The 26,196-nt window shown below is 43.5% G+C and overlaps 1 protein-coding gene, 1 long non-coding RNA gene and 1 pseudogene across 9 annotated transcripts in view; 2 read left to right on the forward strand and 1 right to left on the reverse strand.

Moving 5' to 3' along the window:
* Positions 1 to 26,196, forward strand: part of TDP1 (tyrosyl-DNA phosphodiesterase 1) — an 84,295-nt gene that overhangs the window by 56,139 nt on the left and 1,960 nt on the right. For 7 of the 8 annotated variants that reach the window (XM_072839663.1, XM_072839658.1, XM_072839664.1 and 4 more), the window contains 2 exons: positions 4,682 to 4,784; positions 17,445 to 17,553. In XM_072839663.1, the coding sequence (XP_072695764.1) occupies positions 4,682 to 4,784; positions 17,445 to 17,553 (212 nt within the window). Of the gene's footprint in view, positions 1 to 4,681; positions 4,785 to 17,444; positions 17,554 to 26,196 lie in introns of those variants that run through there. The other variant, XM_072839665.1, reaches the window with a different exon arrangement.
* The window catches only part of LOC140640380 (uncharacterized), an 86,922-nt gene that overhangs the window by 37,680 nt on the left and 23,046 nt on the right, over positions 1 to 26,196 (reverse strand). The window lies entirely within an intron of this gene.
* LOC140640793 (small nucleolar RNA U13) lies at positions 21,219 to 21,328 on the forward strand (annotated as a pseudogene).

Genomic DNA, 26,196 nt, shown 5'->3' on the forward strand with positions numbered 1-26,196 from the left:
TAAATGAGCTCTATTTGCCCATTAGGTCAGCAAAAATTTTCATAGACATTATCCATCCAGTGTTCTCAGGGATCCAAGAGTCTCTTATACGTTGTTGGTGAGGGTCTAAATAGGACAGATGTTTTAGAGGGAAAATCCATCAAAATTTAAAAATTATTTCCTAAAGAAAAAATTTGTGTATACCTATATCCAACTTAAATCTTTCACAGTATCCTTCCATATCATTTGTGAAACTTTTTCTCAATGCATAAAGAAACAGTCCAAGGGCAGTACGAGAAAACCAGCAAATGCAAATCAAAAGATAACTGCATGTGTGTGGTGGGGGGTGGATGGGGAGGAGGGAGGGGGAGACAGACAGGCAGCCGGATTTTAGGATGGAGTGACAGAAACATTAGTGAGAGTTAATCATTTTCCCTCCTCGCCACACAGCTGCTCTGTCTACATCTTCTCTCACATCTACTGCCAACATTCTGTTTATTGCATCTGTCTGTGAAAGTATCCAGACCCCCCGCCCCCGGTCCTCTAAGAGATGTGGCTAAAAGCTCAATCTGTTGGCCATGTCTGCACTTTGTGTCGCTGCTGCTTAGATTAAGTACTCATTATGGAAGAAATGTTTTCAGTGGACACATGTTCCCATAACAGTCATCCTTGTGGTTTTTGTATACCTTCTAACAAAGTCTCGAAGCTCACACTGTGGTGCATTTTGTAATGTATGTAATTGTCAAGTCACTGTTGTAGTCAAAATACATGTCAATTATACTTCAAGTAAAAATGTATATAAATAAAAATTTTTTAAGTCTTAAAAGTAAACTGAATGAGCAGCTCAAACAGGTGCTCAGCCCAGGGTTGGAGGTGGTAGATGATGTTATTGCTTATTACCAGACTTCAAACTTTTAAAGATGCATGAAGCCAGATTGGCCCAGTGGTCCTCTTCGTTGCCCCCTTCTCCTTTCTTGTATGGCTGATTTCCCAGCATGTTACCATGAACGTTGAGATAAACACTACTCAGCAGTGAGCTCCCAGTGAAAATAATGGATTTAATCTTTCTGGTTGGAAAATGTAGGTGGAGGGCAGCTCTCTAGTTAGGATGTTGGATGTAGATGTCACTAGTCACTGTAGACTGTTGTCCAGAAAGGGATTATGGCCTCATTGGCCAAAGCTCCCTTATTTTAGGGACAAGAAACTAATGCCTAGGAAGAAGAGTGCCTTAGCATCTTGTTGTTAGTGGGGAAGACAGAACAGAAATCCTCTCACCCAATTGGGGGTCCAGGGATCTTTTTTCAACATCTGCCTTCTCTGGATACCTTACTTAGATGGCATCCTTATGCTTTCCATGAGGAACTTTGTTACGTGTCATCAGTTTAAATTTACTCTTAACAGTGTCAGCTCTACAAATTGCCTAGCTCAGTAACTGACCATTAGTCTGCTTTGTGATGTGTCAGTATGCATGGGCTGAACTGTTTTTCCAGAATTCCCTTTCTTTCCATTTCCCTACATGTTTCTGGTAGGAGTGGGCCCCAGAGGAGTTTCTTGTTGGAGATTTGGAGGGCACATGTAAAGTAGCAGTTCTTTTTATTTATTTATTTTTAAAGATTTTTAATTTATTGGGGGGGGGGGCGGGGCAGAGACACAGGCAGAGGGAGAAGCAGGCTCCATGCAGGGAGCCCAACATGGGACTCGATCCCAGGTCCCCAGGATCACACCCCGGGCTGCAGGCAGCGCTAAACCGCTGTGCCACTGGGGCTGCCCAGCAGTTCTTTTTATAACCTACATATTGTCATATTGAGCCAGCTCAAGTCGTTGGCAAGAGGCAGCAGTGGAAATATAGAAGTGCAACGTCTGTACCCGTTCCAGGTTTCTGCTTCAGCTCCTCTAATCCCTGGACCTCACCTGACGTGTGTGTCTGCCCCCCAACGCAAACAGGCATGGTTTTAGTCTCTATTTATGGTTTTCGCTTGTTGCCCATGGTTCTAGCTTGTGACTCTAGACTGTAGAGGCATCTTTCCTGGTTTCTGCTGTCCCTGTAGACTTCAAACTCCAGCTTCAGGGCACAGATGGCCCTTAAAGACTGCTTTATAAGCTCCTGCAATTATATAAGTTAAATTCCTCTGAGTACATACTCTATATGATACACATCCTCTCATCCTCCTTCTTTGATTGAACTATGGCTGCCCTATACCTGTTTCTGAGAAGCCTCTGCTTTATTCACTTACTTAGCAGTTTGGACAGAATTTCTGTTGGACAGTATAACTTTGGACATCTGGGATCCCACCGTCTGGAATTCTCCAATTTTCAGAATCCTTTAATGCCTCTAAAGAATAGAAAATACGTTAAAAACCCCAATCTTCTTTGATGAAGCATCATTTGATACCCAGTAACAACAGACCTGAGCACTGGAAGGGGAGAGAGCAGCCCCATCCAGCAGGAGACCGAAGAAAACTGAAAGAACAAGGATAGAGAACACGGTAGAAGTGAACCTAACTAATGGCAGTGGCCTCAGCTGGAAGCCAAGACTGGCAGTAGACCTAGATTCTGAATGGAAGAGAAAAGCTAGAATTCCTTTGGAGTTTTGGGAGCAAAAGAGCTGGTCATTAGCAGCCATGTGGTGTCACTGTACCTCACAAGACACTGGGTTTCTGGTAGACACTTGTAGGTGCCTGTCTATACCACACAGGCAGGGTTGGAATTTGGGGGAAATACCCCTTGTCTTGGCTGCAGGCAGGGTTGGAATTTGGGGAAAATACCCCTGTCTTGGCTGCCCTGGGTACCAGTGATCCAAAGTGTATTCAGATATGAAAAAATCCATAAAGATGTTCTTTCAAGGAATACCGACTTACAACCTAGAGAGCTTACTAGTGACTTTGAGTATAATTATTCAAGATGCAGTTTAGGTTCCAGATACTTGGAATTCTGTTAGAAGCTAAATACAAAGGAAGGATTGGAGGAAACCATCTGAAAAAGGTGTCTTGGTGGTCTCTCACGGTCTTTACCTTGGAATGAGCCCTCAGATCTTGGAATGTTGAAGTACGACTAGTCAGTGAAGAATGAAAGCAAGCTTTCCAGAAAGTACCTCTGGCCTGTGATGGTTACAGTTAGATAGTAACATGTCAAAAGAGCATTCAGGCAATAATTTAGAAAGTGGGGGAAATATTCAAAGAGAGATTGCTTCTACCTTACACTCACTAGTTGGTTGTGCCATTGGACCTATGGTTTTGCCCAGGAGGTCACCATATTTTGTTAATGGCTGAAAGACCTGAAAGTAACCTCTCATCTTGGACTTCGAAAGAAAACAATTTTCCTAGAGTCACAGTACCACTATATTGTCAACTTCCCACTTGCTCTACATTTTCTGTCTTTGTGATCCATCACAGATGATGATCTTCAGGATTATGGCCCTTGAGCATCAAAGTAGAGTTTCTTGTTCTCCGCATGGTCCATTAAAGAAGGCACAGTTGTGTTTAAGTTAGTTTAATTGTTTTAGCAGTTGTTCAGCTCTGATTTCCATAGTCCTTGTCTGTTTCCATAGGACCCTGAACAGAAATCATACTTTTCACCTTACTTGGTTATTGCTTATCCTTGATTCTGTGATTCTTGTGATGTCAGTTCAGCACTTGCTGCAGGAGAATACTTGATGCCCCAGTGCATGAATTTTGGTAGAGTTCCCGTTGTCCTTGAAGTTGGGCTGTAAGGGTCTGAATAGTTGAGAATATTCTCTATTCTGAAAACAAAATAGAGGGCAGCCCCAGTGGCTCAGCGGTTTTGGCACAGGGCATGATCCTGGAGACCCAGGATCGAGTCCCACATCGGGCTGCCTGCATGGAGCCTGCTTCTCCCTCTGCCTGTGTCTCTGCCTCTCTCTCTCTCTCTCTCACTCACTCATGAATAAATAAATGAAATCTCTAAAAAATAAATAAATAATAAAAACAAAATAGAATTTGGATGGGTCTCATTGGCAAAAAAAAAAAAAAAAAATCATGGTGGGTGTGTGTTAATTAACTGGTGGGTGAGGGTTCTTGGCCTGGTTTGATGCAGGAGAGCATGTTTCTAGAGCTGATGCCTCAAAGCTTATGTCTGTTCGATAGCATCTGGGTTCCTCCCATCTGGTCTATTCCAAGGCTTTTTTCTTCTGCGTACCCGCAACTCTGCCCATAGAAAACATGACTTTGAACACTCCCATTTCTTTCTGGATACAAATGCCAGTCTACTACCCTCAGCTGTTTTCTTTAGATTGAAGGTAGAAATTATCACTTTCTGGCCCACAACCAAAGGAAGAAAAAAGGAATGTGAAGTTTAAGATACTATCTAAGATCATATTAACAAAGTTTTTTCTAAAAACTACTTTGGTATATAACAAAGACTTTCTGGCTATACCAGAGTCCTGGAAAGAAAAAGAACTTTAGACAGAAAAATAAATCTAAGGATAATTATTTGAATAGCTATCCTCGGGGAAAACACAGATAAGGGCAAATCTTCCCCAAATTAACAATTAGATAAATCCTCAGGATTATAGCACAGTAGGATTTAATACTCCATTTCTAAAAATACACAACTCTGCTAAAAACTGAATGAATGTGATTGCAGCTTATCTGTGGTTTTGACCAATGCCCTTGCAGCTGTGAAAGTTTGACCTGCACTGAAATGTCTCACTGAGCCAGCCCTCTCTGTGTCCTTTTCCCTGCAGCGCAAATCTGTCCAAGGCCGCCTGGGGAGCATTAGAGAAGAATGGTGCCCAGTTGATGATCCGTTCCTATGAGCTTGGGGTCCTTTTCCTGCCATCAGCATTTGTAAGTTCACATTTGAAACTGCCTGAGTGGTCACACATGAAACAAGTTGGGTTTTCATGTTCTCTTCCTTCGATCATTATGACCTGCCTAAGGCCAGGAGGTAGCAGGACCAGGGTTCTAATCTAGAGCCTGTGCTCTCAACTGCTGGCCTGTGCCAACAAATATATTTAGCACTCGCTATTCTGGTGCAGTGAGATTGCTGCTCTCAGGGAGCGTACCTGATGACAGATTGAAGATAATTGCTTTGGGAAAAGTTAATCACATGTTTCACAGTATTTAAATATTGTTAAGATTCATTACAAGATGGTAGTGACAGGTCACCGAAGGGATGACTCAACCAAGAGCAAGATGTTCCTTTGGAGGAGGTCTTTGGAAGCTAGAAGATTTGAGGGGGTGGTAGGGTGGGGAGAAAGATGCCTAGGGTTTAGGGTAGGAGGAGAGGAGTGGGAAGGGCATCCCATGTTGGAAGTTGCATGAGCACGTGTCAGGCAAGGAAACTCACAACATCTCGAGAAGGAGTCCAGGGGGTCACAGAGGGCCTGTGTGATCAGACTCGCTGGTAAGCCCCCTAGAAACATACCATTTTGGAAGCTGTATCTCTCTCTTGGGGTGTCTAGCACAGCCAGCTTGTCTCCCCGCGTGGAACAGTTCTCCACTTGCAGCCAAAACCAGACAGTATGCCTGATTTTCATGTTGGGACTGGTTGTACAGGCCTTCTGATTTCTAAACACTAAAATAACTCTTGGGCCAGAGAGATGTCACACAGACCCAAGACCACTTACCTTGCCCCTCACATTCACTCACATATTCAGTGGAATGCAATCAGAACTGCCCACATGACAGGATGGCTAATGCTTTTTTCTTTTTTTCTTTTTCTTTTTTTTCTTTTTTTTTTTGGTAGTTGAGCTTATGATAAACACACACATGATGCAGCTCCATTGTAAACCACTTGGACTAGACCAGAACGCTTTTCTAAGGGAGTGTTGTGTACTTATTCTCAGGCTTAAATCCAGACCCATGTGACGTGTAGGCATAGTCTGAAGGGGCACCTGAGAGCCTCTCCCACCCACCTGTCATCTTCCCTACCTCCCTACCACACACCAGTGAAAAGTACTTTTCTCCCTCTTTCCTCCCTCTGTCAATCTTTATCCATCTTTTTCTTCTCCAACTCAGAGGGCTTTGCTACAGAACTGTCAAATAAACTTCTCCTTAGGGTAATATCATGAAATTCTAGCACTTTTCATTTTTTTCCTACAGAGTCAGTGGATCCTAACACTGCTTACAGCTGCTTCCCCCTCCATATCCTTGGAGACAGATGGTTCTCCCCTTCCCCCTTTTCTCTAGACAAGGATATGACTTCCCTAGGGTTCCACAGCTGAGTGGGCTCCAGACCTCAAACCACCATCTCTTACTGATTTCCCCCCTGTGATCTTTCAGCTTTATCACAGGGAAATAATAAATTTACAACGCTGGGATAATAATAGTAATTTGGTGTGACTGTAGTGACCATAGCTTTGAACTAAGGCCAGGATTATTTCCCAATAATAGCTTAAGTAATGGAATAAATTCCATGTCACTCTTGTTTGACTTTTGTCGTTTGCATATGCCAAATTCTAGACATTTCTAACGGTTCTGACTCCATTCCTCATCACAGAAATGGTAATAAAAAAAATCTATTGTGCTTTAGGTCCTCTAGACCCTGCTAAGCTAATTTTTACCTCTGATTCTATTTCTAACTGTACATTAGAGACAGCTAATAGAGGAAAAAAATAGGCATAATCGTTTAGAATCCCCAAATTAGACTCTTGTCTACTGTTGCAATAAGAAAGAGCCCCCACTATAGCACATTCTAGATAAGAGATTCAGTTATTTATAAAGATTGTCAGGCAAGAATATTAACTCCTCCTCCACTATGCTGATAGATTCAAGAGTGAGGCCCCAAGTACAGTGACCAAAAAAGACAGTGTTTATCCAGCAATCTGGGTTCCTTGGCATGTCTTAAGGTGCAGATCCTAGAACAGTGCTTTAAAGCAGGCTTCCTCCATAACACTAGTGAGAACCCAAAACTGTCACTGGTTTATGGTCAGTCTTTTTTTGGGTGGGTTGCCTGTGTCCTTCACTAAACCATGCATTATTTGGGCAGGGTGCCAAAATGAGGTGTGCAGACAAGACACAGAAGTATTTGACATTGGGGCACCTAGGGGTTTCAGTCTGTTGAGCGTCCGGCTCTTGGTTTGGACTCAGGTCATGATCTCAGAGTCATGGGATTGAGCCCTGTGTCGGGCTCCACATTAGACGGGGAGCCAGCTTGGAATTCTTTCTTCCTCTCCCTCTTTCAAATAAATAAATCTTAAAAAAAAAAAAAAAAAAAAAAAAAAGCATTTGACCCTCCCAGGAAGCCTACGAGTCACATTGAGCAAGGTCATTTTAAAAAGGCACTTTCTGGGACACCTGGGTGGCCCAGGGTGTGATCCCTGGGTCCTGGGATTGGGTCCTACATCGGGCTCCCTGCATGGAGCCTGCTTCCCCCTCTGCTTATGTTTCTGCCTCTCTGTGTATCTCATGAATAAATAAATAAAATCTTACATACATACGTACGTACATACACAGGCACTTTCTTTGAGAGATGTCCAGGTGCAGCCTAGGTGCCAAGATCTCTGAGACAAGTAATTAGCCTCAGTAAGCAGAACCCAAAGGGCTGAAAGTAGGTGTTCAGGTCCTTTTCGTTGCTCTCAACAGAAACAAACTTGAGCTTCTGTAAGTCCACAAAAGGAGGGTAGTTTTTGAAGAGATGCTGAAAGGCCTGTCATGGCATCAGTGGCACAGCAGAGCCTTGAGGATTGGTGTAGGGCCAGCCCTGGGAACCTCAGCAGCATACCACCTGTCTGGGTAGCTCCCACTGGTGACACCTCTGCAGTGGCTTGTGCACTCATTTGGCAGCCATTCCACATTTAAGGACTGCCTGAGGTTAGTTCTGTTTTTCATGCTTCTGTCCTGCCCTGACCCTGTCCCGTAACAGCAGGCCTGTGTCCCAGAGAAGGGCAGATTGTTGTGAGCTAGGAAGCCACCCTACTGCAAGAGGGTATCACCCATAAGTGAGTTGTGTGTTTTATCAGTTTGCATTAAACCATGTCAGGGAATTTTGCAACAGAAGAGACTTTGTCCTTAAGCTACTGTGTCACTTACCGGTATATGAAGCTTCTGAATGACCAATAGACCTTTGCTTGGTCTTCACAGAAGAATTACATTAACAATTACACTAACATTTATGGTTTTGACTCTGAGGGCAACCCAAAGATCTTTGCCATGAGGTGATTTGTCAGTTTGCTGAGGTAACTTGAATGCAGGATGAGACATTTAGCTTGTGAAGGAGAGACTGTACAGCACAACTCCACGGCTGCCCTCCTCAGAGTATATCCCAGGCTCATAACTGAACATTCCGGCCTATCTGGAGTGACCTTGCAGTCCCTCTGTTCAGCTCCACCAGCTCTCCATGCCTCCAGCTCAGGAGCCCTGAGGATAGGAGGAGGAACGAGATGGAGTCTTCCTTCTCATGAAGTTCACAGATAAGTTCAGGAAAACAGATGATAGTATGTGATGAGAACTGTGGCGTGGAGGGTTCACAACATATGGACTCTGAGGAAAGGAGCATGCAATCTGCCGGGGGGCCCTGCGGAAGGCTTCAGTAAGGAGAGACGTTTGACCTGGGTCTTGAAAAATGAGTTATGAGCTTAACCCATCGTCAAGGGAGAAGAGGCTTCCAGACAGAGAGAACAGGGCAGGTTCTATTTGAGGAACAGCAGGCCATTCCATGTGCCTGGGAAGGGGCTGTGATGTGGCTTTTTGGGGTTTTTTGTTTGTTTTTAAGATTTTTTTTTTTAATTTATTTATGAGAGACAGAGGGAGAAGCAGGCTAGGCTCCCTGTGGGGAGTCCCATGCAGGATTCTATCCCAACACCCCAGGATCATGACCTGAGCCACCAAGGTGCCCCTAGGCCATAGGCTTTGAGGTTGGATGCCTGTTTTGAAGGAGACTGGCAAGCAAGACCCACCAGAATTGTACTTTGTCCCAAGAGGAATATAGAAAGCTACCAGTTTTTTAAGCAGGATTAGTGATGTAATCGGGCCATTTTTCAGAGAATTTGAAGCTTATAAGATACTTATCCAATTATGAGTATAATTTAAGTTATATTATTCAAAAGGTACCTGAGGATAAAGGCCTTGTAAATCTTATCAAATCATCTTCATCACCTAAGCCATACTATTATAAAAATTTGATTACTGATTCCTATTACCTTCACCCTACCATCCAAGCTCAAAGTGTATAAAGTCACCTCTGATTCCTCTTTTCTACCCAAGCTTTGGTGCTTAATGCTGCTTAATAACTTCCTTAATGCTGCTTGATAATCAGTCACTTCTGGTCATTCTTGCTGCCACTGTATCCATGGCATGTCAGCTCCTGCTACAGTACCCTCCCACCATGCTTCCCAAGGCAGCTTCCAAGCTCCTCTCCATACCTAGCTGCCAGAGTGTCTGTTAAACCACACATCAGGTCATGTCACCCATCTTCAAATCTTGTTAGGTAGAAGCCAGACTCCTTAACATGGCTGACTTTTCTCTTCATCCCCTGACTCCTCTCCTGATTACTTGGGCCTGACCACTTCTCTCTCTTTCCTGGCCCTTCATGTTCCAGCTCATTATGAATCGAGCCCATCTGTATTCTCCAGAGAAAAAAAACCAATAGGATCTACAGGTACGTGTAGAAAGAGATTTATTGTGAGGCATTAGCTCACATGATTTTGGGGCTAGGAAGTCTCAGCCTCTGCTATCTGCTAGCTAGAGACCCAGGAGAGCTGGTGGTGTAGTTGCACCAGCTGTAGAGTCTAAAGGTCTGAGGATCAGGAGAGTTGATGCTTTCAATGCCCATCTGAGTTTGGGAAAAGACCTGGGTCCCAGCCAACAAAGAGCAAATTCATCCTTCTTCACCCTTTTTGTTCTAGTGAGGACATCAACAGATCGGATGATACCTACCCATATTGAGGGGTTTGGGGCAATCTGTTTCAGTCTACTGACTCAAATGCTAGTGTCACCCAGAAACCCCCCCCCCCAAGACCCCAAGTGAGTAACGTTTAACTGGTCATCTGGTATCTGATGGCCCAGTCAAGTGGACACCTAATAACCATGTCATCATTCATCAGACTTAACCTACATCAGGAACAGCACCCCTACACCCCCAAACCCACCTGCCTTCCCTGTCTCCACTCTAGATTGCTCCTCCTTTGCATCCCACAGCTTTCTAGAAACTGGGCTTAGCACATAGCCCTTGTATTATTGTTTCCTTGTGTGTGTCCTTGACTATAAGCTGCTTTCTCCCAGGGCTTGGCACATCTGTTAGTTGATGTTGCTTCCTTTCAGTTCCTAGAGTACACTGTACTGTGAGGAGAGCAAATGTGGACAACAGTGGCTGTGGACACCATGTGGATTTAGCCAGTGGACGTTGTGTGCAGTAGGTGTTCAAATATGTTTGTAAGCAATTTGCAATCTAGAGTGGCTCACCTATCTTGTTGAAGGTAAAGCACACGTGCACACCCTTAGGAGTCTGTTGCGGTACTTGGAAATGCCAATCCCTATACCTTTAGTAGATGTTCTTGAAGTTTCTGTATAGTTAGTCTCAAAGGGTTACTGATGAAAACTTGGTTTGTTATCAGATGAGGCCTTGCCTTCATTACTTCAGTACTAGTAAGACTTGCTTTTTAATATTTTCAGTTACAAGTTTACCAAATAGACTTACTTAATACCCTGTTCTATAATCACTTCTTTAACTGGACATCGTCCAAAATCCGGTTTCTTTAGATCAGCCCACCTTTGTGCTTCTTAGCAGAGCTCCAAATCCAAAACACCCACGCTTTCTGAGTTATCAGTAACGGGAGTTGCCACTTTCGTCCTTCCCCTGGAGGCCATCCTGATCCTTGTGTTCTGGAACACTGACTTGAGGTTGGCAGTGCAAGCAGTCCAATTTTGTGCCCAGAATCAAGAGTCTCAGACACTGCTGATGCAGTCACCTAGAGGGCCCCTCAGCTCCGCACTTTGCCACAGCCATAATAATGACCTGTGACTCAGAAACCAATGGTTGCATGGAAGGACATTCTCTATGTGGTAAAAATAAGGGATGCGGAGCCACCATCTTTCATTCATGGTATGGAAGCTAAGTCTCTGGTAACCAGTGATTGATTTGTTCTCATTTTTTCTGCTTTTAAATGAATGAATCAGTAAACCTAACATTTCAAGATGAAACTAACTGGCTTTAGAGCCATAGGGTCAATAGCTTTCCCTTTGGGAACACTTTCAGGAGCTTTGGGGATTGATGTCAAGGGTACATTTGATTGTGTACATAGTGCTTAGCTATTGTTCCACAGTAGATGCTTAAAAGACCATTCTTTTGAGGTCTAATACCAATTTATCAAGTATATAAATTTTGTTGGGTTTATGCCTTTAAGTGTATTTAACTTTTAGATTAGACTCTAACTCATTTAGGTTCAAAAAGTTTTGAATATAGGAAAAATCCAACAATTTCAAAGATGGGTGGCTGTATTCCAAATCCTAAGGCATCTGTCAGTGTTTCAGGGAGATAGAAGTTTTCTATTTGAACTTCATGCATTTTGGTGTTTATGGAGCACATACTTTGTTAGGCACTTAGTCCTAGACTCAAGCCTGCCTGGTACTTTGGGGGCCACAACGCCTCCTACCTCTGGGAATTAATGCACATGACCATCTAAGAATCCTGGATCAATGGCCAAAACCCTTTCCTCCAGACAAAGGTAGTCTGAGCTTTCCTGCACTTACCTTAGCGCTGAGGGACACCTCAGCCCCTTCTGAGCCCTAGATGCGTCTGCCTCCAAGATGGCAGCTTCCCTTTTCTTTCATCAGAATCAGAAATGCTTCAGTTGAATCCACAAGAACTGTATCAAGTCTCTCTTCTCCGTTGCGGTTAAGCTATTTTATATACCACAAGTATTTGCTTTCTTATTGTCCCTGTGGCTCCAGCTGGAAAAACTGATGAAATTCACAGGAGCTGCCACCTTGAACCTCCCCTCCCCACACCATCCCTGACCATCTGCCATCTGTTGAGGGTACTCAAGGCTTCCCACGGGGCTGCAGGTGATCAGTACTATTTCAAATGGAGTTTTCTCCTAAGCTATCGTGTTCTCCCACTCAGCCAATACAGCCGCTTCCTGGCATTCTACTCCGTCTTTCTCATTCACATCCAGTCGCCACATCCTGTCCCCCTCTGCCCTAGCAAGAGTTTTGGTACTTGCTGCTGTAGGTCATTGTCCTCTCCTTCCCTGGACTGACGGGATTGCATCTCTCCCCTCACTCCCCATCTTGGCTACGACTACACCTCCAGAGCTCACCTGCCAGGGTCTGCATTCCCCTGACTTTGAACCTGCAGTGCGTCCTCTTGGCCCACAAGACAACGTCCAGAATCCTTTGCGTGACAGCAGGGCCCACTGCGACCTGGAACAGCGTGCCTCCCAACCTCTGTTCCTGCCCTTCCCCCTGCGTCCTCCACACCCCCAGAGCTCCAGTCACCTGTGAGTGCTTGTTGGCAGATGAGCGAGATAGGCTGTGTCATGAGTAGCACAAATGCCACTTATTAGTTGCATGATCCTGTGCTGCTAGTCTTTGCCTCTTAGAAAGTGAAATAATATGGAAAGAGAATGTAGAATGTGTTGGAAAACAAACAGGGACCAAGCCAAGGAACTCTGGGAGCCCACAGTGCTGGAGGAACCAAGATGACTGGAGTTGGGGTCCCGCATACAAGCTGTTAGGCTTTGGACCTGTTCCTTCCATGGGCTTCCATTTTCTCAGTGTGAAGTGGGGACAGTGCAGTAACTAACTTTGTAGCATTGTTTGAGAATTGAGAGTGCCTATAAATCATTTAATCAGTGCCTGGCACTTGGCAAGCACTGAGCAGTTGGCGGGTAGCAGCACCAACACGTGGACCAAGCAATTCAGCAGGTGGGAGGCAGAGGTCAAACTCTTGAACTCATACCCGTGGTGATTGATAGGATGCTGTTCCTTTTTCTCCTTCTGAAGTATACTCCACCCCATAGACCTAGCCCTTCACTTATCAAAAACCCACCCTTCTTGTGCCTGTTGGACTTATTCCCCTCCATGAAGCTTTCCCTAAGCCCCCACCCGGAAACACAGTGGGTCATACACGGCCTTATGGGAAAGACCAAACAGCCACCTTTCTGTATTTCACCTCCTTGTCAATTAGGCCATCTTTGATTACCTGTGCTATTTCTAGAAGGCTCACTGTCATTACCGTTTTACCCAGGAAAACTTGACGCCTTGTAAAGGGTTTTACTGCTGGAGGATGCTGATCGGATGCAACTAAAAAATACACAGTACCTCCAACTGAAATTCAAACATGTTTCTTGTTCTCTCTGGTTGAGCTAAGCCGCCAAACTTAATCCATCACGGTGATAACAGCTCTTTTCCTCCCAGGGCTGATGAAGGGAAAAGCCAGTAATTTCTCAAGTGTGATAGCTGTCCACCCTCTCACCTGGTGTTTTATAAATATATTGTCTTAACTGTCTTTTAAGTATCTGTGCCTGGGAGGGTGCCTTCCTCTGTTTTATAAACTGCCAAGTGATACCACTGTGATGTATAAATAATGATAATTAGATGACAGCCTCAAATTATTTGACACCCAGATTGAAGGGGAAAATGGTACTTTTTTTCCCTTTCCACCCCTATAATACCCTAGAATTTGATCTAAATGGCATTCAGGAAAGCATATTACTTCCTGTCAGACATGGATGGCTCAAAGCTTCTCATATGTGAAGTGAGACAGCACAGAACAGGCACGTGCCAAAACACGTTGGGGCATCAGATGTGGGCCAGGCTGTAAAGGCTTGTCATCCTTTACCATGATTTTTTTGAAGATAACAGAAATAGACTAGGAGCCAAAGGATATGGAAGTTTTTACCTGAAACTCCATGTAAAGTATTTGCTAATCATTAAATGACATCACTTCCCAACCTCTGGACTCATTCCAGAATTTGGTTCCTCATGATTTGGTCTGTGTTAGCGTTACCTCTTACACTTTCAAGGAACTCTTCCTTTATTGTGGCTTCTGGTGGGTGAACATGAGATTGTCTGCTTAGTTGAAGGAACAGAAGACTAAGAATCAGAAAGGCAGTGTTTGACCTCCAGCCCTACCACTTAGTGGCTATACGACTTTGGGCATCTCTCTAGCCTCCATTTTATTTCGTCCCCTATAAAATAGGAGTAATTTCATCACAAGAACATGGTAAATGTACTAATTTCTATCCACATGCAAGTCATGGTCCTAAATAACTTACTGTCAGCATACGATTTACTAGGTGAGGAAACTCAGGCCCAGAAGGGTTAAGTAATTTTCCTAGAGTCACACAGCAAATAAGTGATAAGCACAAGGAAGCACATAAGGTTCTTCTCAGATCCAGAACTTGTTGAAGGTTAGCTGTGAGGAGGGCATCAGCACTGACTGATGTGGAGATGGCCCAGCAGCCCTCTGCAGGGAAGTGTGGGCGAGGGGGCAGGTGGCAGTGTTCCTTTTCAGGTGTCCTGGGTCCTCCTGCCCCCACCCTCCTCTGCCTTCACATATCCCTGATTTTTAATGTTTCCTTCCTTGTCTTTGAAATCCATTTCCTTCCCCTTCCATTGACCCTACCCACTCTCTTCTGAATGCAGCTGGTTTGTCTCTGAGCTTTTGTCACCATGCTGTCTTGTGTCCCTGTTACCATCCGCTGTCCCACCTCCCAGGCTCTCAGTCTTCTGACTCTGGCAATTAGATCTGTTCTCATCTGTGCCCGTCAGTCAGCCTTTAGAGTGGAGCTTCTCCGTTCAGAAACCTGCAGCTCCCCAGTGTATCAGAGTCGGGGCCATACCCTTTAGCCGGGGGACCCGTGCTGCTGTGGATCAGAAGTGACACATAACCAACCCCAACCAGGGTAAGAAAAAAGGCAAACCCGGGAAGTGAGTCCCTTGCTTCAGGCACAGCTGAATCCAGGGTTTTGGACTGTATTATCAGTTCATTTTGAAGTACTTGAGAGCCCCCAGCAGCTCAAGGCTCCCATCTTACTAAATGAAAGATTGCCCCTTCCCTGACACCTCTGAGAGGAGTCACCAAGGCCTGGGGTTGGGCCCAGTTAAAGAGGTACAGGCCACAGAGACCCATACTGCTTCCCATTCAAACCGTCTCCAGGGATCCCTGGGTGGCGCAGCGGTTTGGCGCCTGCCTTTGGCCCAGGGCGCGATCCTGGAGACCCAGGATCGAATCCCACATCGGGCTCCCAGTGCATGGAGCCTGCTTCTCCCTCTGCTTCTCCCTCTGCTTCTCCCTCTGCCTGTGTCTCTGCCTGTGTCTCTGCCTCTCTCTCTCTCTCTCTCTCTCTCTCTCTCTCTCTCTGACTATCATAAATAAATAAAAAAATTAAAAAAAATAAATAAATAAAAACAACCGTCTCCAGTCAGGTTCTCTCCAGTGTTGTCAGGCCGCCTCCTGTGCGTTAGCTCATTCACTCCCCATCCCCCTAACGGGCCTGCTCTGTGCTTTTCCAAATCTGCCTTGTGTTATGCTGATCTCCCTTGATGTTCTTGCCTGCCATCTCTCTGTTTATCAAAATTAGGCCAATTTCTCAAGACCCAGCTGTAATCTTTTCTACAAAGCCTTTCCTTATCCCAAAATTGGTAAAAAGGCATTTCTTCCTTTTCTATGTTGCATTCAACAGGTTATCACTTACCGCCTTTTGATGTGTTACTCATCATCTTCATCAATGCTGGACCTTTCTTCATCGCCTGTACCTTTCTACAGGTCTTCTTGTGCACAGAGCACTTACACGTTTGATTTGTTCTTATGCAAAAGCCTCTAGAGTCAGCAGACAAGATACCTTTATCCTATTTTTGCAGCTCAGCACTGCTTGAACACCAGCTGTGCACCAAGACTAGGTGCTGATGTGGAAGACACTTTAACGTGATGACATTCAGATTGCTTCATTCTGATTTTGCAGATGAGGAAATTGGGGTCTAGTAACCGAGTGTCCAGGTGTCCCACTGACCATTGTTTTTAGCTCCTGGAACACACAAGCTCTTTGCCACCTCTGCACCTTTTCAGATGCTATTTCTTCTGCCTGGAATATTTCCACTCTCGCCTCTTCTAGCCCGACTCCTCTTTCAGAGTCTAATTAAAACATCACTTTTGGGGATCCCTGGATGGCTCAGCGGTTTAGTGCCAGCCTTTGGCCCAGGGCGTAGTCCTGGAGTCCTGGGATCGAGTCCCACATCACGCTCCTTGCATGGAGCCTGCTTCTCTCTCTGCCTCTCTCTCTGTGTGTCTCATGAATAAATAAATAAAATCTTTAAAAAAAAAATCACTTTTTCAGGGAGGCTTCTATTGGCAAACCCCCCCCACCCCAACCCCCATGTCTAAAACAGGTCTATTCTCTCTTGTAGTACTTCTGCTTTTCTTCATAGTGGTCCTCACAAGTATGTATTTACTTTACTTATTTATAAACACACTAGACTATGTGACCCATGAGGACAGGGATGATGACATCTTTGTTAACTTTAGGCACTCAGTGCCTGGCACCATGCCTACACAGAAGGGGCACTCAAGAAATGTGTTGAATGAACAAACGCAAATACCAGCCATTCTCACAACTCCGTGAATGCCAGAGCAATGTGTTAGAATTCAGATTGCCTAAAGTCCAGGGCAGCGTAACTCCAGCTCTTACCACGTCCTATCCAAGGCCCATGAGCAGTCTCCCCTGCTCACTTCTCTGAGCATCAAGACTAAGCACTATAGTTCTGGTTCTTTGTAGAGTTCCAAGGACACGAGCACTGTTTGACATGCGGGTATTTAGGACAGAGGGTGGGTATGTGTTTGGATGGGTAGACAGAAGGGATGAGAGGCAAACTGATTTGCAAGCAAGGTGCTGGGATAACCCACCAGGGAAGCCAGAAGAGGAGGATCAGCGTGTGGAGGCATGGGGAGCGTGAGGTTCACATGTTAAGCACCTGCACTGCTGCAGGGGCCCTGTCCTAGAAGGCTGCAGTGGTTCTCCACATCAGCCGAGATACAGAATACCTTGTACCCTGGTTAAGATCTAAAAATAATACCCTATTCTGGAGTTCTTGGAATAAACCTTCCATTTTGGTGAGTCTAGAATAGTTTTTGTTTTTATATTCCTCTCACATTATATTGGAACACTTTCATTATACATGAAGGCAACTTTTATTCTTACACCAGAGTGAGCAGCCTGTTACTATAGCAATATTGGAATTATTTATATACAGTGTCTTGTACACACTCCTTGCAGACTGTACAGAGCGGTTAGGAGAAATGGGCTATGAGAGCCACAATTGTTTTCTCTTTTGTTTTCTTTTATTAAACTTTGTGAACTTTGTTAAAATTTAATTTTTAAAATTCAAACCTCCTCTTTTTAGGAAAGATTAATTTAAGGCAGGTGTAAATATCTTACCTATCAAACATTGAAAAATAGCTCTGAAATAACTTCAGTTTTGCTATGAGTACCATAAAGATATCATTGCTTCTTGAGATCTTTTTCAGAAAATGGGGTGCAATCAGAGATTCCCTCTATGTGTTCACAGGGCCTGGACAGCTTCAAAGTAAAACAGAAATTCTTCTCAGGGAGCAAGGAGCCAGCAGCCGCCTTTCCTGTGCCATATGACCTGCCTCCAGAACTGTATGGAAATAAAGGTAGGATACACATGAAAGGAAATCGTGTTTGGTACCAAAACAGAAACTGCTCAAAAGAAGCCGTTGGTCTCTCAGTGGGAGGATGGCTCATGGAACACTTTGGAAACAGGCTTGCAAGAAGCCCCTTGGCTGCCCTGTCTGGGGCCCTAGAGCTGTAGTTCTCAAACTGGTTGGTCCAGGAAACCCCTCGGCACCCTTATTATTAAGGATCACAAGGAGCTTTGACTTACGCGGGTTTTTGTATCTTTGAGATTTACTATATTAGAAATCAAAACCATGAATCTTTTATATTAGTTTTTTAAATAATAGTAATAGGCATATATATATATATTTTTTAATTTACTATTTCAAAAAGAAAAAAAAGTGAGGAAGGTGGCATTATTTAGTTTTGCTGGCCTCTTTACTATGAAAGACCACTAAATTCTCATAGCTGCTCTGTTGCAGTATACATCACAAAGCCTGTTATACTCTCAAGAAGTGAAAATGACAAATAATGGCTTAGTACTTTGATGAAGATAATTTTGACTTCGCAAAACCTTCCATCCTCTTAAAAGGGAGATTCCCAGGCTCCTCTAGATAGTGTTTCATAATAGAAAGTCATTGGAATATTGGTTCAGGTTCCTGGTGTTTATGGAGGAGAGCTGGCTGGCATGGGTGGCACCAGCGCCATCCCAAGTCTGACCCAGCGACACAGGCTGCAGTACCACTTTTCTTACCCCTAGGATGTCTGTCTCTAAAGCAACTCACACCTACCAGACTCTCACAGGAGCAGAAGTATAATCAGGACATGCTTATTAATTTAAAATTGGCAAAAGGGGGAGCCCGGTTGGCTCAGCGGTTTAGCACCGCCTTTGACCCAGGGTGTGATCCTGGAGACCCAGGATCGAGTCCCACGTCAGGTTCCCTGCATGGAGCGTGCTTCTCCCTCTGCCTGTGTCTCTGCCTCTCTCTCTGTCATGAATAAATAAATAAAATCTTTTAAAAAAAAATTGGCAAAAGGTTCTATTATAACCAGCATATTTTCCCCTGGAAGGTAGATGCCTACACAGCCAGATTATAGTCATTGGTTTTTGAGTAAGTTCTGAATCTGAACAGGGAAAAGGGAAAGTGTGGTTTTTGTTTAGAAAGTTTTAATGATGTCACACCATTAATATTCCAAAATCTCTGATTCCCTGTCAGAGTCCGCTTTGCCCACTGGGTCCCTTTCTTTCCTGGACAGTGCTACATGGGTTCTAGTTACTTCCCCATCCTCACTTGCCCTTTCTGGCTTTCATGGTAAACCAAACCTTCCCCTTCCAATGGATCTGTTTCTTAGATTGTGTTAACTTTGTTAGATGTGTCTCCTGCTGTCTAACAGGTGCCTTTGGCCGTAATGAGTTGTGTTGATAGCAAGTTTCAGAAGGCATTTTTTTCCCCTTCTTGCTAAGCTGTGTACGTTTGAGTCCTCTAAATTTTTTGTGTATTTATGCATCTTCATTTTTCACTAGCAAGATTATACAGGTTTTGTCAGAATTTCAGAGAATCTGTGTCCCTCCCCACCCCCACACAAATGAAAAATAGTGTTTTAGAACCAGGCTGTGTGCTTGCACCATCCTCGCAACTTATTAAGTGACCTTGGGCAGTTATTTTCTTTCTCTAACCTTAATGTTTCTCTCTGTAAAATGGGGGGAAAAAGAGCACCTACTTCATAGAGTTTATGAAGAAGAGTGACCTGGATGCTGTCTGTATTAGCACCTAATACAGTATCCAGTGCAGAGTAAGCTGGTGTTTCTATTATTTAGAATATCCAGATCAGTTCCTGGCATATAATAATGGATCTGTATTCATTTCTCCCCTTCCCCTTGCTGAACTGATGATGAAAAGAGCCTAAATCCTATGTATGACAGTCCCTGAATCCTCCCAGTGTCACAGGACCTGACCGTGAAAACCTCTCCTTCTGCCTCCCAGCTTTATACCGTACCTTTGTTTTTTCTTCTGTTGTTTTGTGTTCCTTCCCCCCCCCCACCCCCCCCACCCCCACCTGAGTTCTGAATAAGCTTAGAGGTGGGGACAGACTGACTGCTGACAGACTGGCTGACTGAATGAATTGACTTCCTGTGGTCTGGCCTTGGGCTATGTACTTTCCACCTTCATCCCAGAACCTTGGCTAGAATTACACCTCCACTTAATCCTAATCTCCAAAGGACTTTGAAAGCAAGAATGAAAGAAAATGGAAGGAGAAACACCAGAGTTGCTCAGCGGTTGAGCTTCTACCTTTGGCTCAGAGAGTGATCCTGGAATGCTGGGATTGAGTCCCCCATCAGGCTCTCTACATGGAGCCTGCTTCTCCCTCTGCCTGTGTCTCTGCCTCTCTCTGTCTCTGTCTCTCATGAATAAATAAATAAATCTTAAAAAAAAAAAAAAAAAGATGATGATGATGATGATGATGATGATGGAGAAGCCTTAAAAGTATCCCAAGACTCCTTCGGTTCTGATAGAAAATGCATTCCCAAGAATTTAAAAGTTTCCAGGTGGGTACTATCTTAGACTGTTGTAATGATGAATCTTTTACTTGGCCAGCGAGCAGAATGTTTTCCATTATTTAGCGGAGTTTTCTGGGTTTATACATTTCCTTTGAAAAGATACTTAGTGGAGCATTTTATTTTTTTTATTTTTTTAAAGATTTTATTTTATTTATTCGTAGAGATGGAGAGAGAGAGAGAGGCAGAGACACAGGCAGAGGGAGAAGCAGGCACCACACAGAGAGCCTGACGTGGGACTCGATCCCTGGTCTCCAGGATCACGCCCTGGGCTGCAGGCGGCGCTAAACAGCTGCGCCACCGGGGCTGCCCACATTTTATTTTTTATTAGTATGATTTTACCTTCCACACTGCTTCAGTGACATACAGAATGCCAGTCACTCAGATATCACTACTTCATATATAGCCAGAATTCAGGGGAATCCTATGGACAAGAAGGCGGCATCTTATTAAAATTTGGAGAATTGAGTGGTTAAGAACATTCCAAAAGTACTTTGAAAATGATTTTCAAACCACTGTAACATGTATAAGATCTTATTCAGCCTTTTTAATTTTTTTTTTATTCAGCCTTTTTTTAAAAAAAAATCTGAGGACTAACTAGAAAGCTTAGCAAAGAAATACACTGCTGTGAACAAATTAGTTTATTACAAGGTACCAGCAGAGGGGCATCTGGTTGGCTCAGTCGGTTGAGCATCTGCCTTCCACTCAGGTCATGATCCCAGGGTCCTGGGAGGGAGCCCCATATAGGGCTCCCTGCTCAGCGGGAAGCCTGCTTCTCCCTCTCCCTCTGCTCCTCCCTCTGCCTGTGCTCTCTCACGCACACTCTCTGTCCAATAAATAAATTCTTAAAAAAATAAAGATACCAGCAGACATCCTGAAACCAAGAAATTGATCAAATAATAAACCAAAATAAAGACACAGCTGCAGGTATAGCTTGCTTTACACAGTACTTGCTGTTTATCTGTTCTCTCCACAGGTATATTACTGAGAACCTGTGTGCACACACCGTCTAGGTACTTAGAATATGTCTTTGAACAAGACAAACACAAATCCCTGGCCCTATGGAGTTTACCCTTCTCCTGAAAAGTTAAACTTAACCAAACTCATTTGACTAATAGGAGTTGTGACTTTAAAAAAATCTTTTAGATCTTTTTATATAGTCCATAAGCATAATCATTGGGTGGTGTTCATACCATTGTGTGACATGTGCCTCCCTCAAACCATGTTTGTGACCTCGGTGCATCACCTGTCTGATGTGAAGGGGGGAAAAAGCCCTCAAAATCACCAACATTTTAAATCTTATTTCCATATATCCCACTTGCTGTGTGACCCTGAGCCTGAAAAGAATAAAATAGACCAGTATGTGATCACTCCTGAGCTAGTATATGCCAGAGGCATCTGCCTCATACTCCCTTTTTAGCATATATTCTTTGTTTTATCCAAACACTATTAAGCAGATAAAACAAGGTAAGATTAAGCCTTTTATATATATAGAGAGAGATTTTATGTATTTATTCATGAGAGAGAGAGAGAGAGAGAGGCAGAGACACAGGCAGAGGGAAAAGCAGGCTCCATGCAGGTAGTTCGATGTGGGACGTGATCCTGAATCACAGAATCACACCCTGAGCCAAAGGCAGATGCTCAACCTCTGAGCCACCCAGGCATCCCAAGTAAAGCCTATCTAATTTGGACTAAAAGAATAAGCTATATGTCAGATTTAAGAATAATTTAAAATAGAGGTTCAGAGGCTTTAGCTTTGTTCTATTAAGTGAGCTGGGGTTTTTTTTCCTTTTTTTTTTTTTTTTTTTAATATGCATGGTATATGTATACAGATGGCCCTTGCACAATGTGGGGGTTAGGGACACTGACCCCCCAGTGCAGCTGAAAATCCACATACAATTTTCTACTTCCCAAAACCTTAACTACTAATAGCCTTGTTGACCAGGAGCCTTACTAATAACAGCACATATTTTGTATATTATATATATTAAACAGTATATTCCTATGATAAAGTAAGCTAGAGAAAAGAAAATGTTAAGAAATTATGAGGAAGAGGGACGCCTGGGTGGCTCAGCGGTTTAGCACCTGCCTTCAGCCCAGGGCGTGGTCCTAGAGTCCTGGGATCGAGTCCCACATCGGGCTCCCTGCGTGGAGCCTGCTTCTCCCTCTACCTATGTCTTTGCCCCTCTCTCTGTATCACTCATGAATAAATAAAATCTTTAAAAAAAAATTATGAGGAAGAGAAAACACATTTAAGTATTGTATGTATATTGGGGGGGAAAATCCATGTGTAAGTGGACCTATGCAGTTCAAACCCATGTTGTTCAAAGCCAATTGTATTTTTTTTTAATTTGTTGATGCATTTTCAGATTTAGAAAAAAGTTCTAAGAACAAAGAATTCCCATATTCCGTTCCCCAAGTTCCCCCAAATATGCGTATTTTATAATATTTACATAATCCTTCTTTATCATGTTAACTTTTTTCTGATTCATTTGAAAGCTGTAAACAATGTTGGTAATCTCTGAATACTTCAACATGTATTTTTCTTTTTTTTTTAAGATTTTATTTATTTATTCATGAGAGACACAGAGAGGCAGAGACACAGGCAGAGGGAGAAGCAGGCTCCCCATGAGGAGCCAGATGTGGGACTCAATCCCTGGACCCAGGATCACGACCTGAGCCAAAGGCAGATGCTCAACCACCTAGGGGCCCTTAAACATAAATTTCTTTAAAATGTTCTCTTACATAGCCAGAGTGCAGTTACCAAAATCAGGAATTAACATTGATTCAATACTATCACCTACAGAATTTATTCAGATTTCATCTGTACCCCAATAATGTCCTTTATGGTGAAAGGAAAGTTTCAGGTTACATGTCACGTTTATCAGTCTCTTTAATTTGAAACAGTTCTGCAAGATTTCAGGCCGATTATCTTATAGATGGTGAGGGATGTTGTATGAGTGGTTTGTCCACTGTTTCTTCATAAGTTAGGCACTTTTGCCAAGACCACAGAAGAGATGTTTTTCTTGGTGCATCCTGTAAGGAGTTACATAACCATCTGCCTGATTACTGATAAAGTCAATATTGATCAATCGGTTAGGGTGATATCTGCCAAGTTGTGTATATCTTTTGCAGGTTTAAATTATTTCAGAATTTAAGTTTTAAGTGTCTAGAACTAAGCTAATTAGCTGTATATGTAATTGCTCAGTAGGAGAGGTCATTAAAACCTGCTTGGCACATGAGATGCGTGATGTAGAGTTAGCATGTATATAGTGTATATAATCCTCTAAGTGCTTTAAACCATTGGTTCCCAGATAGTTTAACCATCCCCCCTACTGCTTGATTCATTTGAAATAATTCCTTGAATTTAGATAGTACAGGAAGAAACTTCAGCCCAGACCTTTCAGAATTATTGCTAAATAGTAGAGACCAGATTCATAAAGCAGTTTTGTAAGGGAAACAGGAAGCTGATTCAATTTTCTAATCCAAAGAAAATGCAAAAGAGGTCACTTAAAATCATTATTTTTTTTAAGATTTTATTTATTTATTCATGAGAGACCAGAGAGAGACCGGCTCCCTGCAGGGAGCCAGATGTGGGACTCAATCCCAGGACCCCAGGATCATGCCCTGAGCCATCCACTGAGCCACTCAGGTGCCCCACTTAAAATCATTATTGATAATGCTTAATTTTCAAGGACCTATTTTTGAAAGATCTTTAGAAATGAGGGGAGTTTTTTTATGGAAAAACAAAAGGTTTCTAGACATTTTGATCAGTCACCTTTAATAAAATCCGGTTTTGTTTCATAATACAAATAGAAGCCTGACACCATACTTCCAGCTTAGCTTTTAAAATTACTTTGTAAAGAGAAACTTATAGGAAATCTAGAATTATCAAAGTAAAAAAGTAATTTTATCAGATTGTATTGAAGTCAGTACTTGGTTTTTAACAATTTAAATTATTCTTCCTCCCACTGGATAGGTGGTTCTCTTGTGCTTTTTTTTAGTCACACATTAATATGGGAGATCTTCACAGAAAAGAATGTTAATGGGTTTCAGATAACACTAGTATCATAATTACCAAAGATTGCATCTCTGTTAGGTCGGTAACCCAGTGTAAAATATTTTGGAGCTTTCCTTTGTATTGCAAGCTGGCAAGTCTTTCATACATTTGTTGATTTAAGAGTAGGCTAAAGTAAAGTGGCATCAGAAACCTCATCTCTGGGGCAGCCCAGGTGGCTCAGCAGTTTATCGCCGCCTTCAGCCCAGGGCCTGATCCTGGAGACCCAGGATCGTGTCCCATGTCGGGCTCCCTGCATGAGCCTGCTTCTCCGTCTGCCTGTGTGTCTGCTGTGAATAAATAAATAAAATCTTAAAAAAAAAAAAAAAAAAAACTCCTCTCTTTGGGATCAAACCACAGAGCACACGCAAACATACACACTCTGTGCCTGAGACAAGGAAAGAATTAAAGGTGATTGCTTAGGTGACGGACAGTGGCTTCTATAGGTAAGATATTAAGTTCCCCTGAAGACAGCGGAGAAGTGTGTGTGTGGGTGGGTGTTTGGACAAGGGGGTAGAGTCCTAACTCTTTAACGCAAGGGTCACTTCTTAGAGGATTAGAGGAAAGAGCTTATTTCCTGGCTATGTAGAACAGGATATTGTACTTGGGTTTGGCTGTTAAAAAAACCTGAGGAGCTACACGGCATATAGGATGATGACAGTCTTCACCCGCTGTGGTTGATGGTGGTGCTAATTATAATATTACAGTAGCTAGCACTCATTAAGTACTTACTACATGCCAGGACCTCCTATGAGCACTTAACATGAATTTATTGATTATTGAGTCCTCACTACCCCCACAATACTGGTACTGATCTAGCCCCTACTTTGCAAACTTAGGAAGGTAAGCACTCAGGTCAACTTGGTCAGGGCCCCATGGGCAGCCTTGTCTGCCCTGTCCATGTCCCCTTTACGGTCACACTGTATCACCTCCCCACAGACAGCTCAGTTGTAGAGTTAGAAATGCAGGATGCACACATTCAATTGACCACAGGGACAGACAGGAAATACACAGAGATAAAACATCCCCAGGCTTCTGGCTGTGGCCTTACTGTTGCTTCACCGTCTCACCTAGTGCACTGCTTATCATCTCCTTGGTTTGGTCCCCTCCCATTGGGCATCCTCTCCACTGCTGCCTTGTACCTCTCATCATGTCACACTCCTGTTTTAAGTCCTTCCATTGTATTTCAGGAAAAAGCTTTTCATCCCAGTTAGCCTCTGATCCCAAACTCTGATTGTGTCAAGATCACTGTTAGAACTTGGTAAGAATGAGTAATGCCAGGCCCCAGCCTAGACCCACTGAAACAAGCTCCCTGGAGGTGAACTCTGGGGAAATGCGCCAAATGCATCATGTCAGCCAGGTTTGGGTGCCCTCACGCTGATGTAGTAAAGTTCGTCTCTCTGCCGCACTGGACTATAAACTGAGAGGGACCTCAGCTTTGTCTAGCAGCCTACCTGGCATCTAACCATCATCTGTATGCAGGACTATCTTATGAGGCAAGTTTTTCTTTCATGGGACCATTTATGAGGATTGCTTAAAGCAGGCCTCATCTAAGCCAAGGAGTGGTTGATTTCTGGTAAAGACTACAGAGTCACAACCACCTCTTCTCACCTTCCTGTTAACCTTTTTGTGTCTGTCTCCCAAGGTAGTGTGAACCTTTGAACCAGCATGGCAAATGATCAGGGCATAGGTATAGATATTTGCTCATTTATCGAGCAGAGTGTCCAGGGATTTGCCAGTAGAGTAGTTACTTGGTCATTGTTGGCTAATTGTGTGGGAGAGGAATAAATGCAATGGTGGTCTCAAAGTTACTGGCAGAGTTTGCATCACATTCTGCATCACAAACCCTGCCTTGCATCACAAACCCTGCCTTGGTGAAGAATCAAATAGCTACTTATATAACAAGGGTAAGGGTTATCCTCTGCTTTGGTGATGAAATAGAGCCCATGCTACCCCATAGCAGTTTACAGAAAATGCTGGGAGAAGTCCAGCTGCACAAGATGGTGTTCCCAGGAGAAGAGAGCAAGGGCTTTGTTAAGGCCAGCAGATAGCTGTGGGGAGTCTTCA

Source organism: Canis lupus, chromosome 9 (genome assembly GCF_048164855.1).
Source record: "Canis lupus baileyi chromosome 9, mCanLup2.hap1, whole genome shotgun sequence".
NCBI lineage: Eukaryota > Metazoa > Chordata > Mammalia > Carnivora > Canidae > Canis > Canis lupus.